At 38.1% G+C, this 19758-nt stretch overlaps 1 protein-coding gene across 2 annotated transcripts in view; it reads left to right on the forward strand.

Annotated features, from left to right (window-relative positions):
* dagla (diacylglycerol lipase, alpha) overlaps positions 1 to 19758 on the forward strand; it is a 57985-nt gene that overhangs the window by 12859 nt on the left and 25368 nt on the right. For both annotated transcript variants that reach the window (XM_052150513.1, XM_052150521.1), the window contains exons 2-7: positions 11113 to 11214; positions 12630 to 12841; positions 14716 to 14817; positions 16372 to 16510; positions 18460 to 18547; positions 18658 to 18792. In XM_052150513.1, coding sequence (XP_052006473.1) covers positions 11120 to 11214; positions 12630 to 12841; positions 14716 to 14817; positions 16372 to 16510; positions 18460 to 18547; positions 18658 to 18792 — 771 coding nt within the window. In that variant the 5' untranslated portion in view covers positions 11113 to 11119. The remainder of the gene's footprint in view (positions 1 to 11112; positions 11215 to 12629; positions 12842 to 14715; positions 14818 to 16371; positions 16511 to 18459; positions 18548 to 18657; positions 18793 to 19758) is intronic.

Raw genomic sequence — 19758 nt, forward strand, 5'->3', positions numbered from 1 at the left:
GCTTAAATGGGGGAGAATTTAAAGACACCGGTTCTGAGAAGGTCAGGACACTAATGTAAACACTGTTGCTAAAAATATAAAATCCAAACAAATTCAGGAAAAAAAACAAAAGTCACTAATTGACTGGTCGGTTTGTGGATAGCTAGTTGAGTATTCGACAGTCGTGACCGAAGTGGCATACTTGATGTGGATTTGCAGTTTTGTTGCTTTTGTTTGTGTATGTCTGGGAAGTATGGGTGTCCAGTTTGATGAGGACTTCACAGCGGACTACTACCCAAGTGTCTCAAGTGTGTACTCAACAATCAACAAAATGGTGAGGTCACCATAAGAACCACAGCAAACAACTCCTGTGTACATGATTTCAGGTGTGCAAGGAGTGCTGATTTGTTAAAATGCAAATGCATAGGGGGCCTGGGTAGCTCAGCAAGTAAAGACGATGACTACCACACCTGGAGTCGCAAGTTCGAATCCAGGGCATGCTGAGTGATTCCAGTCAGGCTTCCTAAGCATCCAATTGGCCCAGTTGCTAGGGGGGTAGAGTCACATTGGGTTAACGTCCTCGTGGTTGCTATAATGTGGTTCTCGCTCTCAGTGGGGTGAGTTCTGCATGGATGCCGTGGAGAATAGCGTGAAGCCTCCACACGTGCTAGGTCTCCGCGGTAACCTGCTCAACTAGCCACATGATAAGATGTGCGGATTGACGGTCTCAGAAGTCAATGCAACTGCATTGGACACAGATACATATTTTGAAAATGGTCCGTTTAAATCTCAAGTTTATTCTAATGTGCTATTGTGGAAACACATTTTCCCGATATAAGCCTAGGTCATGGACAGAAGAGTGACCAGTTTTATATTAGAACCGTCTCCTCATAACTGCCACAGTTTGCTATTATAGTCACTGTTGGAAGTACTGTAAAACTGTAAAACCAAAAACATGTCAAAAAATTAATGCAAATGTGCACATCACTTCAGGCTGTTTTCATTTATGACTCACTGGGACTAGGAGTCATGTACATTCTCATAATACCAGCATTACCATATTCATATTAATGAGGCCACAGAGTGAGGTGGGATGTACATTTAAAAAGTGTTTTGCAAGCTATTATTTTGCTATTTAATGCAATGACATTTGACAATTGTTAAGTGTCCAAATATATTTTGGGTCCCACTGTAAGCGGGTGTCATGATATCCCATTGTACTTAACTGAGGAATATTTTATCAGGGTTTACATGATTGCATGACACTGAAATATTCAGAAACATCTTTCAACATGAACAGTTGTCGTGTGACTAGACAAGCTGATCATGAGATCTTTAACCACAAGTACACTAAAACCTAGCAGCAGTATGCATATTGGCACAACTTTACAAACTTTGAAGCAGTGAAGTATGTAATGAGGCAATTATCTTCTAATGCTGTGAAGCATTGAAAATTATGTCATCAAATCAGAAACAAGGGTACAGTATAAAGCTATTGACTTAGTCACTGATTAGCCTGTAAGAAAAATATAAGTTATTTAAAAGTGTATTAAGACTGACTTGTTTATGTCATTCGCAAAGTTTCATTGGTGTGGGAGTCTTTAAAGTATTTTGGTGTGGTTCCTCTTTCCATGTTAACCGTGTCTTCTGATTGGTATGGTAGGTCTGTCTTGAAAGTTTTAGATGTTATTGTTAAAAAATCTAATTATTTTCTGGGCAGATAAATGGTATGTTTATTTTTGGAAACCGTACTGTTGTATTCTGATGCTTATTCCACCACAAGATTTATCTTATTGGTCCATTGTTTTTAAAATCGACATTGATTTGCTATTTTTAACTTGACATGGTGTCTTAAAAACACAACGCTCAGGGCTCGAGATGCTGAAATGAAACTCCCAAAGTGTGTATGAGTACATAGACCAGTGGTTAAAACGAGCTCAGATGGCCAACAAGAACATGTCTTGTGTGAACAGCCCCACAGAGTGCACAAAGGCAAATTTTAAGTCCTACATCAAGTTCAGTGTTGATACAAGAAACCAGAATGACGGCATCACACTGATTGTATCCTGCTCTGTTCTCTCTCTCTCTCATTTTCTCTGCCATGCGCTCAACACTTTTTCCCCCTGTCATGCCCTATTTATTTTTCAACATGCTGTGTTCCTGCTGCTCTTTTTGACGTTCCACCCCCAACTTGTTCCTCGGTATGCCAATATGTAATCCCTCTTTTCCATTATGAGGTCAACACTTCATTTGATGCGTTTCAGGGCCAAATGCTAAATGTTTCCACTTATTACCCATCTTCCCTTTAAACCATCCATTCAATCTTTTCCTTCTGAACAAATTCTTCCTCATTTAAAAAAAACCTTTCTTCATCTCCCTGTGTTTCTTCTTAGTTGTAATTATTTTTACTGTGTGTGCAGTCACTGAAACTTTAGTTAGTGATGCACAGTATCCCTGTGCAAGTATCTGTCAATATAAGCATTTTTCCCCATTATCATCATGACCCTTTTCACAATTCCGTGGTTGCGAAGCAGAAGTTGTCATATTTGGGTAAACTATGGCGTGAACGGGTAGAACGGTAATAATTAGTTCCACTACAGTGTTCCAATTTGCACAAATTCTATAAGAAAGGGTCTGGATTTGTGTTTCCATGAATTCCACAAAATATGCTGTACTTTATTTGAGCTCGGTGGGTTCAGGCAATTAAATGCAAAGAAGATACCTTCATTATTAAACAAGGAAGCACTTTCATCTAGTATATTTTCAAGATGAAGACTTACAAGCAGTCACACAGATGGAATTGTGAATTTTTTGAATTTTTTCAATTTATGGTGACAGTTTTGCTGATCATAGCTTTAATACATAAATATGTGCCTGCTGATTTATTGCACAACCTCTCAATTCATTTATTTTTATCAACCTTCGTATTCGTGGAGATAACCCTCGAAAAACAACTTGTAACCTTAGTTGAGTTTAGATATAACCGTTGATGGATAATACGGTTAACGCCTTCAAATGTAAATGCAGGCAAAACTTTTAAGGACTGTGAACACACATACACCATAGTTGCGTTTACCCTACTATGACGATGCCCCCTTCGTTAATGTAGATATGTGAAAACGGTCCATTTGTTCTGATTGGGCAGATATTGGAATTGCTGGAGAGAATTATAATTTTTTTTTTTGTTTTGGCCATGATTTCCCCCTCCCCATTATTTTTATTAGAATTGTTTTTTTTTTGTCCTACTTCTAGGACTACTGCTATGACACTTGAGTCCTTCTGTGAGCTTTAAAGTGATTCATCTGCCATTGCATGGAAATCAGTGAATGCGACTTCATTTGAGGTTTGGAAGTGCATGAGTAAACGATGACAGAATTTGTCGTTTTGGGCGATTCCTTTAATGTGAGGAATATTTCACATCTATATCGCCACATGGAGTTCTGGAGAAAAGTAAATTAGTTAAAATTGCTAATATTTTTCAGATTTGGCATCAGAGGTAAGTTGTTAGAAGATGCAAGATTCATTCTAGATGTTTCTTGATGTTCTTAAGTAGACAGCTTTATGTCTTTGATTTAAATAGTTCACATTGCTTACATCAGCAAGGATCAGATTGTAATTTTTTATTCAATTTAATACAGGGTTTTTTGATTTTTTTTTTTCATTGAATCTCACAATTAAATGTCCTGTTGTTTTTTCACCATCACTTTGTTGCTTCATCATCTGATGTCTCCCATTTCTTCTTTTTCATTTCACACATCTGACTGCTCTCATCCTTTTTTTAGACTGAGGACCATGTGCTACGCACACCCACTCTCCCCTGCCTCTCCTCTCATCTCTTGCTACAAATTCTGTTGCTCCCTCTTTCTCTGTCTTCCTCCTTCAGTCACCCTTGCTCTTGTATGCCTCAAGCCTTTTTTCACCTAATTTTCATGCTAGTCCTCTTCCCTGCATCCTCATCTTGTTTCACTTTCTCTGCCGCCCACTCGCTCCTTTCAACATCTTCCAGCTCCACCTGCAGTGTGTGTGTTTGTGGGTTTATGTCTGCTTTTCAATGAGTGTGAATGTCTGAGTAAGTCTGAACATACTGTCTTCCTCTTAAATGATTAAATTCAAAGACACACACATCAATAACACTAGTTATGACTAGATCCAGAATCTGGAGAAGTTTCCCCATTTTGTGCTGATTTAAAATTGGTAGAATTTAAAGGAGTGGATTTAAACGTAAAATGTGTGGGTACAACATCTATTGGTGACTTGTAATAAATAAATACTAGGGGGTGTGTAGAACTTTGTGAATTATGCGTGTTTCAGGTCTGTGTTTGTATCTAACATGAAAATCAATTGAGACACTTAGTCAAAGGAGCAGAAAGTGTCTAGAAGTGGCAGATAAAAAACTATCCACACTCACTCCGTAATAAAGGATAAAACTATTCAACCACATATAATGATACTTGTGCTTTGATATGTTTCCTTTTTTTCACCTGTACATATTAGATGATCTATCATTTTCAACAGATTAACAGTATAAGCCATATCCTCTTTAAAGACTCCATGGCACTTTACAAACGCAGTTGTCTTTCGTGTGCTGATGTATTTTCTATTGAAACAGGAAGTTGGTGTGAGGCAACAATGAGCAACTAGAGCAACCTCTAGTTTACGTCACAATCTAGAAAAACCATGATTTGCTTCTTGGAAAGTCATGGCAGGTAATAAAAAACAGGCTATATGGATTTGGTTCCAGAAGTATTTTTCCCATAAAGTTTCTCCATAGGCATTTCAAAACTGCTTCAACAAAGAGTGCTAAGCCGTGAACTAAACCAACCAGATCACCACAGATAGTTGAATCACAACACACAATCGAATAAAAAACAACGGTACAATATAAAACTACTGACTCTAGGCCTATGATAGGGCTAGGTGATATTCAAGAAATATTTCATAATATGTTTATTTAAAAAAAAAACAACAACAGGATAATTTGATTATATTTTCAACTCCGGGATTGGTGATTATTTTTGCAAGCACTTTACTTCAACCAGTCGATTTATTGAAACATAAAAAACTTAAACCAAAAATATTTCTACATTCAAATTACACTTTAAAGAAACAAAAAACTATTAAAATTACGAAAGTGGTAAAAACAAAATTGTACATTATCACCTCCCCAAATCCAAACATTTACCGTCTCCAACTTCCTCCACCTGCCCCATTTGCCTAATTCAACTTGTAGAAAATGGCTATATTATAAATGTAATCAATAATGATTGTAATAATTATAATTAAAATATAAGTAAACCAGTACCTCTAGGAAGAACACAACCCACATAAATTCTGCTTTCGTAAAATGTCTACAACTGTTTGTTTACTTATTTGTTATACTTATCCTATTTTGTGTAATCCTAATAAATTCACTTGTTTCCCCAATTAAAGGATAAGTTTACACAAAAATGAAAATTCTCTCATGTTCTCACCCTCATGCTATCCCAGATATGTATGACTTTCTTCTGCTGAACACAAACAAAGGTTTTTAGTGCAATGCAAGTGAATGGGTACCATTTCTCTTATAAGAGACCTTTTTTATTGTTGTTGTTTTCCAGATAGAAATAAATGGGTAACTATGGGACTGAACAGACTGAAGTCTGTTATGCAAAACATGTAATCCAATTGGTCTTTATTCCAACTTTTACGCCAGGTCATATGCTTCCATCTCTCTCATGTGCCATTATAGTCTCATTATTTCCTTCCTAAGGATGCCTGAGGTGGATGTTTAAATTATGAGAATTGATTGTAAGCTTCACATAATGTTTGTTTTAACGTGTGTTTTCTTATAACGTTGGTCTTAAGACTGGCTCCATATTTTTGTTTGGTTTCAGGGATGTGTTGCCATGGGGGGTTGTTATGGAGAACATAGGTGTGAAGAGAAGGAGAAAGCGAAAGATTGAGAACTTGTAATGCAGCACAGTGTAACTGAATGTAAATATGATTGTACAGCTGCAGTGTAACCATTTGTTATCTGTTGTTTTATCGGACAGGTCTGTTTTGAAGGATAATGATTAACTATGACAATACTTCCTCCTACTACAGTTTAATGTGCAGAGACAACTTTTATGTTAGCCATTGATTGACTGACTTCCAAAAGAGGTCTTTTCGAAACCTTTTCAACTGTTCATGCTACACACATGAATGATACCTCAAAATTGTTATTTGCTATTGTTGCCATAACCTCTTTATTAAGTTAAGTGTGCTGGGTCTTCCAGAAACTAAAGATTAGGAAAGCATCAGGACCATACGTTGTCTCGCCTGCCTGTCTGAAAGTCTGCGCTGACCAACTGGCCCCCATCTTCACACAGATCTTCAATAGATCACTGGAGCAGTGTGAAGATCCCTGCTGCTTCAAATGCTCCACCATCACTCCGGTCCCCCAAAAAAACGAATTCACAGGACTTAATGACTATAGACCTGTCGCTCTCATGTCTGTGGTCATGAAGTTGTTTGAGAGACTGGTTTTGGCCTACCTGAAAGACATAACTGGAACCCTGCTAGACCCTCTTCAGTTTGCTTGCTGAGCAAACAGATCTATGGATGATGCTATCAACATGGGATGAATTATATCCTGCCACACCTTGAAAAACTTGGGACTTATGCAAGGAACCTATTTGTGGACTTCAGTTCAGCCTTCAGTACCATCATGCCTGACCTTCTCTCAACCAAGCTTACCCAGCTCTCCATGCCCACCACAATTGGTGGATCAACAGCTGACAGATAGGCGGCAACTAGTGAGACTGAGGAAACTCACATCCGGGACCCTCACTATTAGCACTGGTGCTCCACCGGGATGCGTTCTCTCTCCACTGCTCTTCTCCCTGTACATGAATGACTGCACTGCAAAGGACCTCACTGTCAAGCTCCTGAAGTTTGCAGACGACACCACGGTCATTGGCCTCATCCATGATGGTGAGGAGTCTGCATACAGACGGGAGGTTGAACAGCTGGTTGTCTGGTCTGGTCACAACAAGCTTGAGCTGAACATGCTCAAAACAGTGGAGATGATAGTGGACTTCAGGAGAAATCTCCCACCATACTGAACAGCACTGTGGTAGCAGTGGAGTCATTCAGGTTCCAGGGCTCCACCATCTCTCAGGACCTGAAGTGGGACACCCACATCAGGGCTTTTGTGAAGAAGGCTCGGCAGAGGTTATACTTCCTTCGCCAACTGAGGAAGTTTAACCTGCCACAGGAGCTGCTGACACAGTTCTACTCTGCCGTCATTGACAAATTAGACAGAAGGGAACTACAATAGACAGTCAGGACTGCTGAGAGGATTATTAGTGCCCCCCTGCCCACCCTCCAAGACCTATATGTCTCCAGATTGAGGAAACGTGCAGATAGAATTACTCTGGACCCCACACACCCTACCCATTCCCTTTTTCAGACAAAAAAAAACAGTTTTTAACCTCAAGCCATTTACCACATGAACAATTAAACTGCCTTCAGGAATCCCATAGTGCAATAATGGATCAATACGTCATGTGCATATGTAAATTCACTCATATTAAATTCAATAACTATACAAACCTTGCACATATATTACCACTTGCACATTTACATATGCCATTCTATGTTATATGTCCTATTTTTCTGTATGCCTATTTATACTCTTACCTTGTTTTATATTCTGTGTCTCACTGTAATGTTCTGTGTGCACCTGCTTGTTTCTTCTATCTCCAAAAACAATTCCTTGTGTACGTGAGCACGCTTAGCAATAAAGATAAATATGATTATTACATTAGCATAAATTACTGCACTATTGGCAAGATTTTATAGAGGCTGCGTTACATAAACATTATCCTAAAACAATACCTAAATAGTTTTTTGGCAATTATTTTACTTGCACAGCCTAGGTAACTTGAGCAGAAATGGAAAGTTTTGTTTTTAAAGTTAAGCAAGTTATTACATTTTGACGAAGGATTACAAAGACAAACTTTATTTGGAATGGCGTGTGCTGATGAATTGTGCACTTGTCGACCTAGAACATAAAATAAGAAAGTAAATCAGGTCAACAGTGATTTCATGTTGACTTTAACCTCTACTCCACACCACCCATAAAAACAGCAAAAATACACACATTTGGGGAAGTGCATTGCCAGGGCGTCTCCCTTCACCCCAATCCAAAGCAAAAAACATGTCACATCCTGTATTTTTATCCATTGTCCATGGAGGTCTCCAAAACACAGTCAGAACAAGGCCAGCATTTTTTGAAATCTGAAAGTAACCTGTTGACCATTTAAATGTATCGCTTTAAGATTTGTGTTGTAATTAGAGTGGTCTTTCCACACAATGAAAGTTTGCTGGATCAGAATGTTACGCTCTCTCGAGTGGAAGTGGTTTCCATGGAAACCATCAGTAGTCCTTGATCACTGACAACCAGAAGATCTCTCTCTCTTTCAATTGCTATTTCTATTGATCATACTTGGGGTTTGAGATTTTTTTTTTTTAAAAAAGCCTCTTACTTTAAGCATCACAACTTACATACACATTTAGTGTGTAACTTCTCCTGCACTGTATGCTTCAGACATGAATGATACCTCAAATTGTGTGGGTGGTTCAGGAGAGGTGTGCTTGTCCTTTTCTAAGCGATCAGGCTCATGATTTTCACCTTTCACCTATAGACTGTATACTGAAAGTCATCCTAGGGATCAGAATTTGTATGTGGATCTTCGGCCATGTACACATTGCAGCTAAATGAGCTTGTGACTTCTCTTCAGTGTTTAATTCTGTTCTATAAATGCAAAGTTTGTTTATTTATGCGAGTGACAACTGCATTCTACAACCAAACTCATTCCCGAAGAATTGAAGTAGCAACAGCTGAATTGTCATAAAATCCACATTGCGTGTACTGTGTACAGCAGTGGTTCTCAACTGGTTTTGTTTCAGGATCCATATTTAACTTTGGACCTCAAGTGGTGACCCACCACAACAAACAATCAAAAAGTTTGTCATACAAATGTGATTAAAACAAAAGTATTTTAAAGCAAACAAAGTATGAATGTTTTATTTACCCTTTTAGTAGGGCTGGGAATTGGTAGAGATTCTCTGATTCTAGAGATCAGGTTATGATTCACAAGCTTTTGATTTGATTCAGATTTAGATAAGGGTATTTTTCAGTTATAATGTCCATTTTACTTACAGATAAAATAAATCCTCTCTCAGTGAATGCTGTTAGTTATACAGGGACCTTCTAACTAGGTGCAATTTGAAAATATTTATTTTACTAATTATATTTTGTCAAAAAAATTTCGTCATATTGGTCACATTTGAGCTTTAAATTTAAATCCATGTATTCCATCAATAAATATGATGTCTTGAAAATGCATATATTAAATTGCATATTTATATTTTATTACATGTTTATTGTTCACATTCATAATTCCTACTATTTACAAGGATCTTAAAGTGCTAAATCGGAACTTTCTCTTTAAGACAACCGGCAGTTTAGCCAGTGAGGGCATGTTAACTGAGATACAGAGTGAGGACAACTGCGGTATAATTTTTAGTATTTTTTTCTTTTTAGTTGTTTTAAATTTTTTGATTTATACAACTACTGACTGTAAAGAAAATGGTATTAAAACAGACTTATAAATTAATTGTGTGGATCTCGTCTTTTACACACATTGCACAGAACAAGTCAAACCAAATTTTTATTTAAATACACAGCGAAAAGGAACACTTGGCGAATATGAAAGTTATTTACTCGCATTGTAGAGGGTTGCTTCATAGAGAAAAAGATTTTAAAATCAATATCGAGATTATTCAAATGAAGATCACAATGCATCGGAAAATTCATATTTTTACCCAGTCCTAGTTTTTAGTCATTTTGCATCCCCCGTGTAAGTTTGCTGAGGCCCCTGGTCCAAAGCAATCGCTAATATGTTTTAGTTTTTTTCTTGGTAGAAATAGCTAACACCAACCAGGTTATTCTGTTGGCATCTATGTGTCTTTTGCTGCGTGAGACACCAGACCGGTGATATAGTTCTCATTACATCAATCATTCTGGAGTGACTTCTATAATCCCTATTTACAGAACAATAATTTATGGGATTCGGTTAAGGATGCGGATATGGTTGTCACTCCTTAAACTTTGCAATATGTACTGGGCACAGTATGTGCAATAGTCTTTTGACTTAAAGACTAAGCATCCACCCATAACACCCAAGCAACTGAATTGTAACACCACACTCTTTTCTTTTTGAGAATCTAGTTGGAAAGTATGCTTTTAAGATCCCATGTGTAAACTGTCACTCCATTACTCTTAGCTAATATTTATTTTACATAAACATTCTCTTGGCCCACTTCCTCTTTGTCTTTCCTTTCCTCTTTCAGAATTTCCCTCACTCCTTTCCCTCTATAAAGTTTTATGAGTTGTCTTTCCCCCTTATTTTATGATTATGTGTTCATTTCTACCTGCCTTATAAGCCCAGGTGCAGTTTTAGTCTCTTTGACGCATGATTATGAGAAATGTAAGTTTAAGGTAAAATAGAATATGTAAGTCTGTCATTATTTACTCAACCTCATGTTGTTCCAAACACTTGTGTTATTTTTTCCCCATGAAATCTTCATGCAGCTCTTTTCCATACAACGACAGTAAGTGACCACAGCTGTCAAGCCTGTGGCATATTCCAAATCTTCTGAAGCCATATGATAGCTTTGCGTGAGAAACCACTTGAAATTTAAGTCTTTATTTACTGATAATATTCCCCTCAGTCAAAGCTCTGAAATCTCATTTGTGTACAGATTTATTTTTTTTATTTTTTATTTTGTTAAATAGCCATTAGTTCTCACTTGTGTCTTAACTTAACTTAGCCTGCCAGTTTAAATATGCTGACTGAAGAATGAGATTTTAGATTTGCAATTGAGGAAATGTTACTTTCATACAGATTACAGTAGTTAAAGTTGGATCTTACTGCAATAGCAGTCCCATGCATTTATTGTGTGAGTGTGTAGAAGGTATTGTTTGTGTTGGTGTTCTGAATTCTCTTTCTTTTGGTCTTATGTTTGTTTCGTGTCCTCTGAAGAAATGAAGAAGTGGTGAACAAGAACTTGTGTAACTGGAGTGTGTTTATGTGCTTGTTTCAGGGCAGTGATGCCGGGCATGGTACTGTTTCAGCGACGCTGGTCAGTTGGGAGTGATGACCTGGTGTTGCCGGCTTTCTTCCTGTTCATACTACACTGCATATGGTGAGTGTTTGTTTGTGTGTGTGTGTGTGTGTGTGTGTGTGTGTGTGTGTGTGTGTGTGTGTGTGTGTGTGTGTGTGTGTGTGTGTGAGCGTGTATTTATCACTTTGTGGGGACCAAATGTCCCCATAAGGATAGTAAAACCCGAAATTTTTGACCTTGTGGGGACATTTTGTCGGTCCCCATGAGGAAAACAGCTTATAAATCATACTAAATTATGTTTTTTGAAAATGTAAAAATGCAGAAAGTTTTCTGTGAGGGTTAGGTTTAGGGGTAGGGTTAGGTTTAGGGGATAGAATATAAAGTTTGTACAGTATAAAAACCATTATGTCTATGGAAAGTCCCCATAAAACATGGAAACACAACGTGTGTGTGTGTGTGTGTGTGTGTGTGTGTGTGTGTGTGTGTGTGTGTGTGTGTGTGTGTGTGTGTGTGTGTGTGTGTGTGTGTGTGAAATGTTTTAAATTAGTGAGTATTCTTCCATATAATACAATAGGGGTTCCCAAACAGATATGACCCATTTTAAGTAAAATAGGCCTTTTCAAAATTAAAGGCTTTGCCTGTTCACTTGCTCAACAAAAATGTCTGTCATATTCTTATTAAAATGTAACCAACTTATTTGTATACTTTTTTTAGAATTGAAAATCATTTTTAGTTCATTTTTATCAGCATTATCATTTCTCACAAACCCCTGTTTGGGTACAGTACAATATGAAATGCTCTGATTATTTTTTTGAGGCAAAGTGATTGCCCGCTACAATGACTATTGGGCTTCATTCACAAAAACATGCAGAATGAATTTGTGTGTAAATTGTGTATCAATTCATTCTTGCTTAAATTATCACATTAAATTCAATGCGATAATTTACGTAAGAATGGTTTTACAATTTAATCACAGAAATTAATTCTGTTTGTGTTTCATGAAAGAGGCCCATTGCATGGAATTGCATCAACATCACAGAAACCACTGGACTGAGGTTTTCTGTTAAAGGATGTTATTCTTGGTATTTCATTTAACCTTCCAGTAAGATTGTATTTACAAGATGAGCACACATGAATGCCATGTCACAATTACAAAACTATATTTACAATATTATGAGTGTAAAACTCAGGAAACATGTCAATTAAATAATTATTTTGAATACTCATTCATTTTAATTATGTTGTGAATGTTCTTGGTGCATTTTAGTCTTTTGGTATGTTATGTGCTGTGCATAAAGAATAATGTTTGAGCTTGTCAGAAAATAATACTCTTTTAACATAATTCTCTATTATTGCACAAGAATGCTAAAATACACATATGAAGCATCAATAACGTTGTGATTACATGATTTCTAACTTGTAAATAGGTACTTTCCAGGAAGTCTTGAAGGCAGCATCAGTGTTCATGTGATGTTGTGGTTGTGTTCTTTCGGCAGGCTGGTGGTTCTGTCCATGGTTCTTTTTGGGCTGCCATACAGTTCAGAGCAGTCATGCTCGGTCACGCTGGTGGATCACGGTCGAGGTTACCTCGGCATCCTGGTCAGCTGCCTGATTTGCGAGGGTGCCATCATGTGGTTAAGCATGAGAGGCAGCATCCTGTACACACAACCCAGAGAAGCTGTTCAATACGTGCTTTATATACGGCTAGGTAAGACAAAAACTTGCTTATGTACCACAGAGACAACCCCAAAAGAGCTTCTATTAATTTTGTCAGTACATGTGATCACAAATGTAGGCTCAGTTACAAAATCTAGTGAGCTGCCTACCTAGACAGAAGTTTGCAGCTCTTCGCCAGTAATAGTGATCCTGCAGCAAAACTTTGGCAACAATGGAAAATTTGCCAAAAGTATGCCGCAAAACTAATTTGCATGTGAAAATAATCAGTGGTGAATTTGCGGCAAATTTACCATGAACTCTCGATTTTAGTGAGTATATTGTTGTGTAACTAGATTTTAAAATGTTCTAGAATTTTCTAGATTTTTAAAAGTGACGCTTGTTCATACAAAACTCACTGCCAAAATTTGTTTTGGGGGGAGTTTCCAGGTGGTTGCTAGGGATTTATAGGAGGTTGCTAGGTGGTTGCTTACTGTCCCAATTCAAAAGAGCCTACCCCCAAGTCTTTATGATTTCCTGGTTCCTATATATGGCTTGGGTCCCTCCTTCAATGTAAGTCTATGGAATTTCTTTGCCCATTTTTTTTGTTCACCAGGCAAAAAGTAATATTACAATTCGCCTCAACAAGCCACAGGATTTGAGGTATCATTCATGTCCGCAAGCATCATAAATAATAGTGGTGTACTCTTACTTTTAGTGATGATAATAATAGCAGGGATGTACCAATATTGTACCGATGTACCATCGGATGCTGCCGATATTTATTGACCAATAATGGTTTATTTATATTCTGGCCTGGTAGCTCAGTGGTAAAGACGCTGGCTTCCACCCCTGGAGTTCGCTAGTTCGAATCCCAGCCAGGTCTCTTAAGCAACCAAATTGGCCCGGTTGCTAGGGAGGGTAGAGTCACATAGGGTAACCTCCTCGTGGTCACTATAATATGGTTAGTTCTTAGTGGGGCGCGTGGTGAGTTGGCCGTGGATGCCGAGGTGGATGGCATGAAATCTCCACATGCGCTATGTCTCCGTGGCAACGCGCTCAACAAGCCACGTTATAAGATGCGTGGGTTGACTGTCTTAGACGTGGCGGCAGCTGGGATTCGTCCTCCGCCACCCGGATTGAGGCAAATCACTACGCAACCACAAGGACTTAAAAAGCACATTGGGCATGCCAAATTGGGAGAAAAAGGGGAAAAAAATCTAAAGAAAAAAAAGCTAATGTCTGTTGAAGGGATGGCACTCCTAAAAACATGTCATATTTAATTTGTATTCTTTCTTGTTCTCACGTTAATGTGGAAAAAAATTACATAAATGGACGTGACGTTGACCTATAGGCTACATGATGAGGGATATCAAATGAAAACAATTTGAAATCAGCAGACTTTCACTTCTGAGATATTGGAAGTTATATATTTAATGTCTAAAAAAATATAAATATATCTGCAATTATTTATTGATAGAACATTAAAAAAGCTTTTGTACCTCTTTATACATTTCTAGCCTTCCTGAGTAAAACTGTGATCTGATGACAAAATAAGCTAAGTGGTAAAATATCAGTATCGTTGTTATCAGCAAAATATAGATTTTTGTTAAAATCGATATCTTAAAAAAATTGTCATATCAGTGTAATCCTAAATAATAGTGCAGCTGTTTTAATGAATATGTCATAGCTCAGTTTTGATGAAGTGTGTAGTTACTGCTTTTTGGCTTTTTAATATTTTTTTATGTTCCTTGTACTCAAAAACCAATGATATCAAAAGATTGATGTCCATTTGGAATACCGTTATGGACAAAAATTTACCAAAATACTATTAATTGTTCCATTTGTAAAATCATGTTGCACCAATTCATGCTGTGTGAATAGGCCTCAATTCTAAGACTCGTTTTGTATTGTTCTTCCTTTCTGCAGCCATCCTGCTGGTGGAGCTGGTGTATGCAGTGGTGGGCATCACCTGGTTGGTGCAGTATTACCAGCCTTGCTCTGACATCACAGCCAAGAACCTCGCCCTGGGTAAGGAACAGATACAAACAATAGGGGTGGTCGGTATGACCAAAATATTTTATCACAATGTGAGTAAATGTATATCATGTTAACAGTATATATAACATTATAGTCATTTTTAGAGGAGCACTATGTAATTCTGTGCTCTTTATCAACATCTGTGTTTGAAACATAAAATTGCAAGTTACTTGTGGAGGAACATTGTTGTTTTTTTACGTCAGTTGTGCTTCGACTTTATCCTTCTGTGCGGATGAAATTGATGGTTTAAGGTATGCCCATAGTTGCAATATCATATTAGAGCGCATCTGACCAGCTACATCAAGAGTCACTGATAGTAAGAAGAAAGTCCTAAAAGACATATATTCGAAAAAATATATTGTATGAGCAAGTAAGTAGCATAACATGTGCCATAATAGCCGGACATTCTTTTCTTTGTTTACGGACATGACGTAAACACGCAATAACAAATGAAAGAAGACTGAAATGTCCCACCAAATGATACCTGACAGTTCTGAATATAAATTCATTATTGTAGGCTTATCGTTGTGACTCAAGGTAAGGTCACAATGCTTTGAACACATATTTATTTATGTACCGGCTCAGTAATAGTTTTTTGTTAATTTCTAACGAAAAATAAGGTGAGGAATTTAATGTTCCTTTGAAATATTTTTAAATAATATGTGGTAATGCTCATTTTTGGATATTTAAGTGAATTAAATACTTTAAATAAGGTACTTTCTCATTGGAGCTTGATTGGCTGTAACTTAAATATGAAGTCTGGCATCAGTGTAAAAACAGCTTCAAATGATGTAACTGTAAAAATATATAAAAACAACATTTATATCAAATATTATTTAACAGATAGTTCTTACCAAGTTCTGAAAGACAATGCCATGGGATATGCATATGGCATAAAAATGTCCAGACATTTTTATACCATGTATTATAGTCCCATGAAACCTCCCCATGTTAATCTTAGCAGATTCCTGTGTAGCCATTTATAGCCAGTCATGTCCTGGAAACTAAAACATTCTTTCTGAATTCACAACAATACCCTTACTGTAGCTTTCCCTTGTGTGCTGAACATGAATCAGTGTCTGTCATTGTCCACCCCCATCCCGTAATAACACACTTCGTGTACTGGTGATCGATTGTCTGTACAAGACAGAGACAGACATAAAGACAGTTGGTTTGTTGTTAGAAGCTTCCAGCTTAAAAGGGTTAGTTCAGCTAAAAATGAAAATTCTGTTGTCATTTACCCTCATGTCACTCCAAACCCAAATGACTTTCTTTTTCTGTGGAACGTAAGAGGAGAAATGTTGATGCTGCTTTTTTTTTTTTTTTTACATACAATGAAAGTGAATGGGGACTGAGGCCAACCGTCTGCTTAAAATCTCCTTTTGTGTTCCATGGAGGAAAGAAAGTCATATGGGTTTGGAACAAGATGAGGGGGAGAATTTTCATTTTTGGGTGAACTATCCCTCAATGAGCATCTGGAGTCCAATGGATGTGGAAAATGGAAAATATTAACTAATGAAAAATGTGTTGTTGTTTTTTTTACAGGAATTGTGGCGTGTAACTGGTTGGTCATCTTCAGCGTGTGTTTTACCATGATGTGTACCTTTGACCCCACCGGACGGACCTTTGTGAAGCTGAAAGCAACCCGCCGCCGTCAGCGTAACCTTACAACATACACTCTCAGGTGCAGCATTTTGCATTCAGCAGTGGTACCTGCCAACAGCTGATGAGTTCAATCTCATTCTGAGTGTTATGTCTGAATGTATCTTAAGGTAGTATTCCAAACAGTTGAACAGTATATTAACGGTCAATGCTCTATGGATAGACAATCATATTGGCCAGACCAATACATTTTGGCAATATTTGGCCATTTGTGCCATAGGCCCACTCAGAATATATGCCAACAGAACTTGTCAAATTTCACTTTACCCCCTGCATATTTGTTTATTAATATTTAGGCTAATTTAATTATGTTTCAGCAGCCAGTAAGAGTGTGGTACTCTCAGCTCAGTTTAACACATTTTACCATGTTTAAATCCAGTCCACAGAATATCGCAGATTTTTCCACAAATAATAGGGCAGAAAATGTAAACGATGTCTGCAGATTCCTTTTATCTTCTTAAAATCAGAATTATTATCACTTTCTTGATTTGATTCCCAAATGTGAAGCAACATCACATGAGCAAGAGTGCTGTATGTCCAGCTATCAGCATGGCTGTGATTCGGTCAAAGCCACGCTGATAGATGGACAAAACGGCACAATTACGAGTGTGAAATTGCTTTTATACAGCAGTTCAATGAACAAGTAAATACATTAATAAAGTAGGGAAAACCTAAGGACTGTCCTAAAAGCGAATGGAGCTCATTTCTTACGCTACAGGATCTGCCATTTGCTAGTTAGACAAATGCACCCAAGCCTCCGTTACTAATTCAAAAACCACACTTTAGAAATAGTAACAACAGCTTGGGCTGTGTGAGTGTGTGAGTGTGTGAGTGTGTGAGTGTGTGAGTGTGTGAGTGAGTGTGTGAGTGTGTGAGTGTGTGAGTGTGTGAGTGAGTGAGTGAGTGAGTGTGTGAGTGAGTGTGTGAGTGAGTGAGTGTGAGTGAGTGTGAGTGAGTGTGAGTGAGTGTGTGAGTGAGTGTGTGAGTGAGTGTGTGAGTGAGTGTGTGAGTGTGTGAGTGAGTGTGTGAGTGAGTGAGTGAGTGAGTGAGTGAGTGAGTGAGTGAGTGAGTGAGTGTGTGAGTGTGTGAGTGTGTGTGTGAGTGAGTGTGTGTGTGAGTGTGTGAGTGAGTGAGTGAGTGAGTGAGTGATTAGCTGTGTAGGGATGAACAATAATGCGGCAGCTGTTAGTTTAACTCTAGTCCTCATCTGTAGTGTGATAGCAATCACTCAGATCAAGGTCTGATGCTGCCAGAATTATCCAATGAGCATTTTACTTATGTTCAAGTGTTTTGTTGTTGGAGAGAAAACATGTAGGATGCGAGTTTCTTTCTTGTATATTCCTTGTGGAACTCTTATTTTGACACCAACCAAGAAAGTGCCTCTTCTCCACGATATTGAAAGTTTATGTCTCCTCACAACTTGGAAACTTGTATCATGTAAGCACCCTGAGACGTCTGTTGTGTCTCTCAGCTGTGACGAGCCTTAATACAGAAGCTATTAGTTTAACTCTATTTCCCAGCTGTAGTGTAGTATTTAAAAAGAGTGATTGCGGATGACTTCAAAGATATTTGTCCTCTGACTGATGACACAGTTTGTCAACAGTAGCTCAACTCGGTCATTGCACACACAAGACAGTCATTTGTTGCCACTTACTGGCTGACGCGTTTGGAATGCCACAAACACAAGCGGAATGATACAAACAGTAAAGTGTCCCAGTGCTGTCCAATCAGAATCAAGGTCCAGAACTAACTGTTTTATAGATTATAGATAAATCAGCCAAAGTTTGGACATTTTGAGATTATAAGCTTCAGTCTTGCTGCCCATTTAAAAAAAAAATTATAGATAATTATTAAAAAAAAAATAACTTGTCCTGTTCAAAATCAGTTATAACTACTGTTTGGTATTCATTCCCAAAATATCATAATGGTGTTTGGTCTGAATTGTATTTTAGTTTTTTCTTTCCCTTGCAGACACAGATTAGAAGAGGGTCAGGCCAGCAGCTGGAGCAGGAGACTCAAGTTCTTCATGTGCTGCACTAGAGCAAAAGATACACAATCTGTAAGACACAAGCACAAACTACAACACAATTAGATCAGTTACTATAAAAGTGACTCCTACATATTCTACATACACAAACAATATTCTCAGTATAAGATATTCTTTCTTAGGATGCTTACTCAGAGGTGGCCAGCCTGTTTGCTGAGTTCTTCCGGGATCTTGACATTGTGCCGAGTGACATCATCGCTGGACTGGTGCTCCTCCGACAGAGACAAAGGGCAAAGAGATCAGCCATCTTGGATCAGGTACAAAGAATGTACAGGATTTACTGTATATGTTGGAATTACTGTAATTACATGTTTGACATCTTACATGTCAAACTTGTAATTATAAGTTGGAAATTGTATGAAAGCTCCACCTTATCCCAATTGAATGTTGGTAAATGGTGAATGTTGTGACATCATGTGATGTAAAAACAAACAAAATGGTAGCAGCTTCAACGATTATAGCTGTTGTAGCTCCCTGTACCTTTTTCTATTTGATTTGTTATTTTATTATTACCCATGTTAAAAAAATAAGCCAATTTATGGAGATTTATAACATTGTGACATAAGTGTATTTTCATGATAACATACAAATTCCTACCCCCAATTCTCATTACTGTAATGCATTTCAATTTATCGTCAGCGGGCTGGTGAGATTCGAATAATTAGGCACAAACCTTCTATAAATGCCAGCCAGCCCCAGGAACTTTATCACCTCCTTTTTGGTCTCAGGCATACCGCAACCGCTGCGGTCTCATCAACTTGGGGACGCACCTGCTCGTGACCCAAGTGCAACCCCAGATACATTACCTCCACCCATCCAATTGCGCACTTCTTTGCCGTAAGTCCCACGTGTCGCAGCGACCTCAGAACCGCTCTCAGATACTGCATGTGCCGCCACCAATCATGACTGTTTATAATGATGTCATCCAGATAGGTGTATGAGGAGTGCAGTCTTAGGACTTGGTCCATAAGTTGCTGAAACGTAGCCGGGGTCCCAAACAAACAGAACGGAAGGGTCGTGAATTGTGGTAAGCCAAATGGGTGGAGAACACCGTTTTCTCACGGGGCATTGGTTTTAAAGGGATCTGCCAATAACCCTTCGTTAAATCTTGTGTTGAATAAAAGCGAGCCGCGTCCAACCGTTCAAGCAGTTTTTGAGCCCAAGCTCCTCCCTCTCCGGTACCACTATTGCCAAAGCCATGGGGACCACCTTCCTCCATGGTT

This window comes from Xyrauchen texanus, chromosome 2 (assembly GCF_025860055.1).
Source record: "Xyrauchen texanus isolate HMW12.3.18 chromosome 2, RBS_HiC_50CHRs, whole genome shotgun sequence".
Taxonomy (NCBI): Eukaryota; Metazoa; Chordata; class Actinopteri; order Cypriniformes; family Catostomidae; genus Xyrauchen; species Xyrauchen texanus.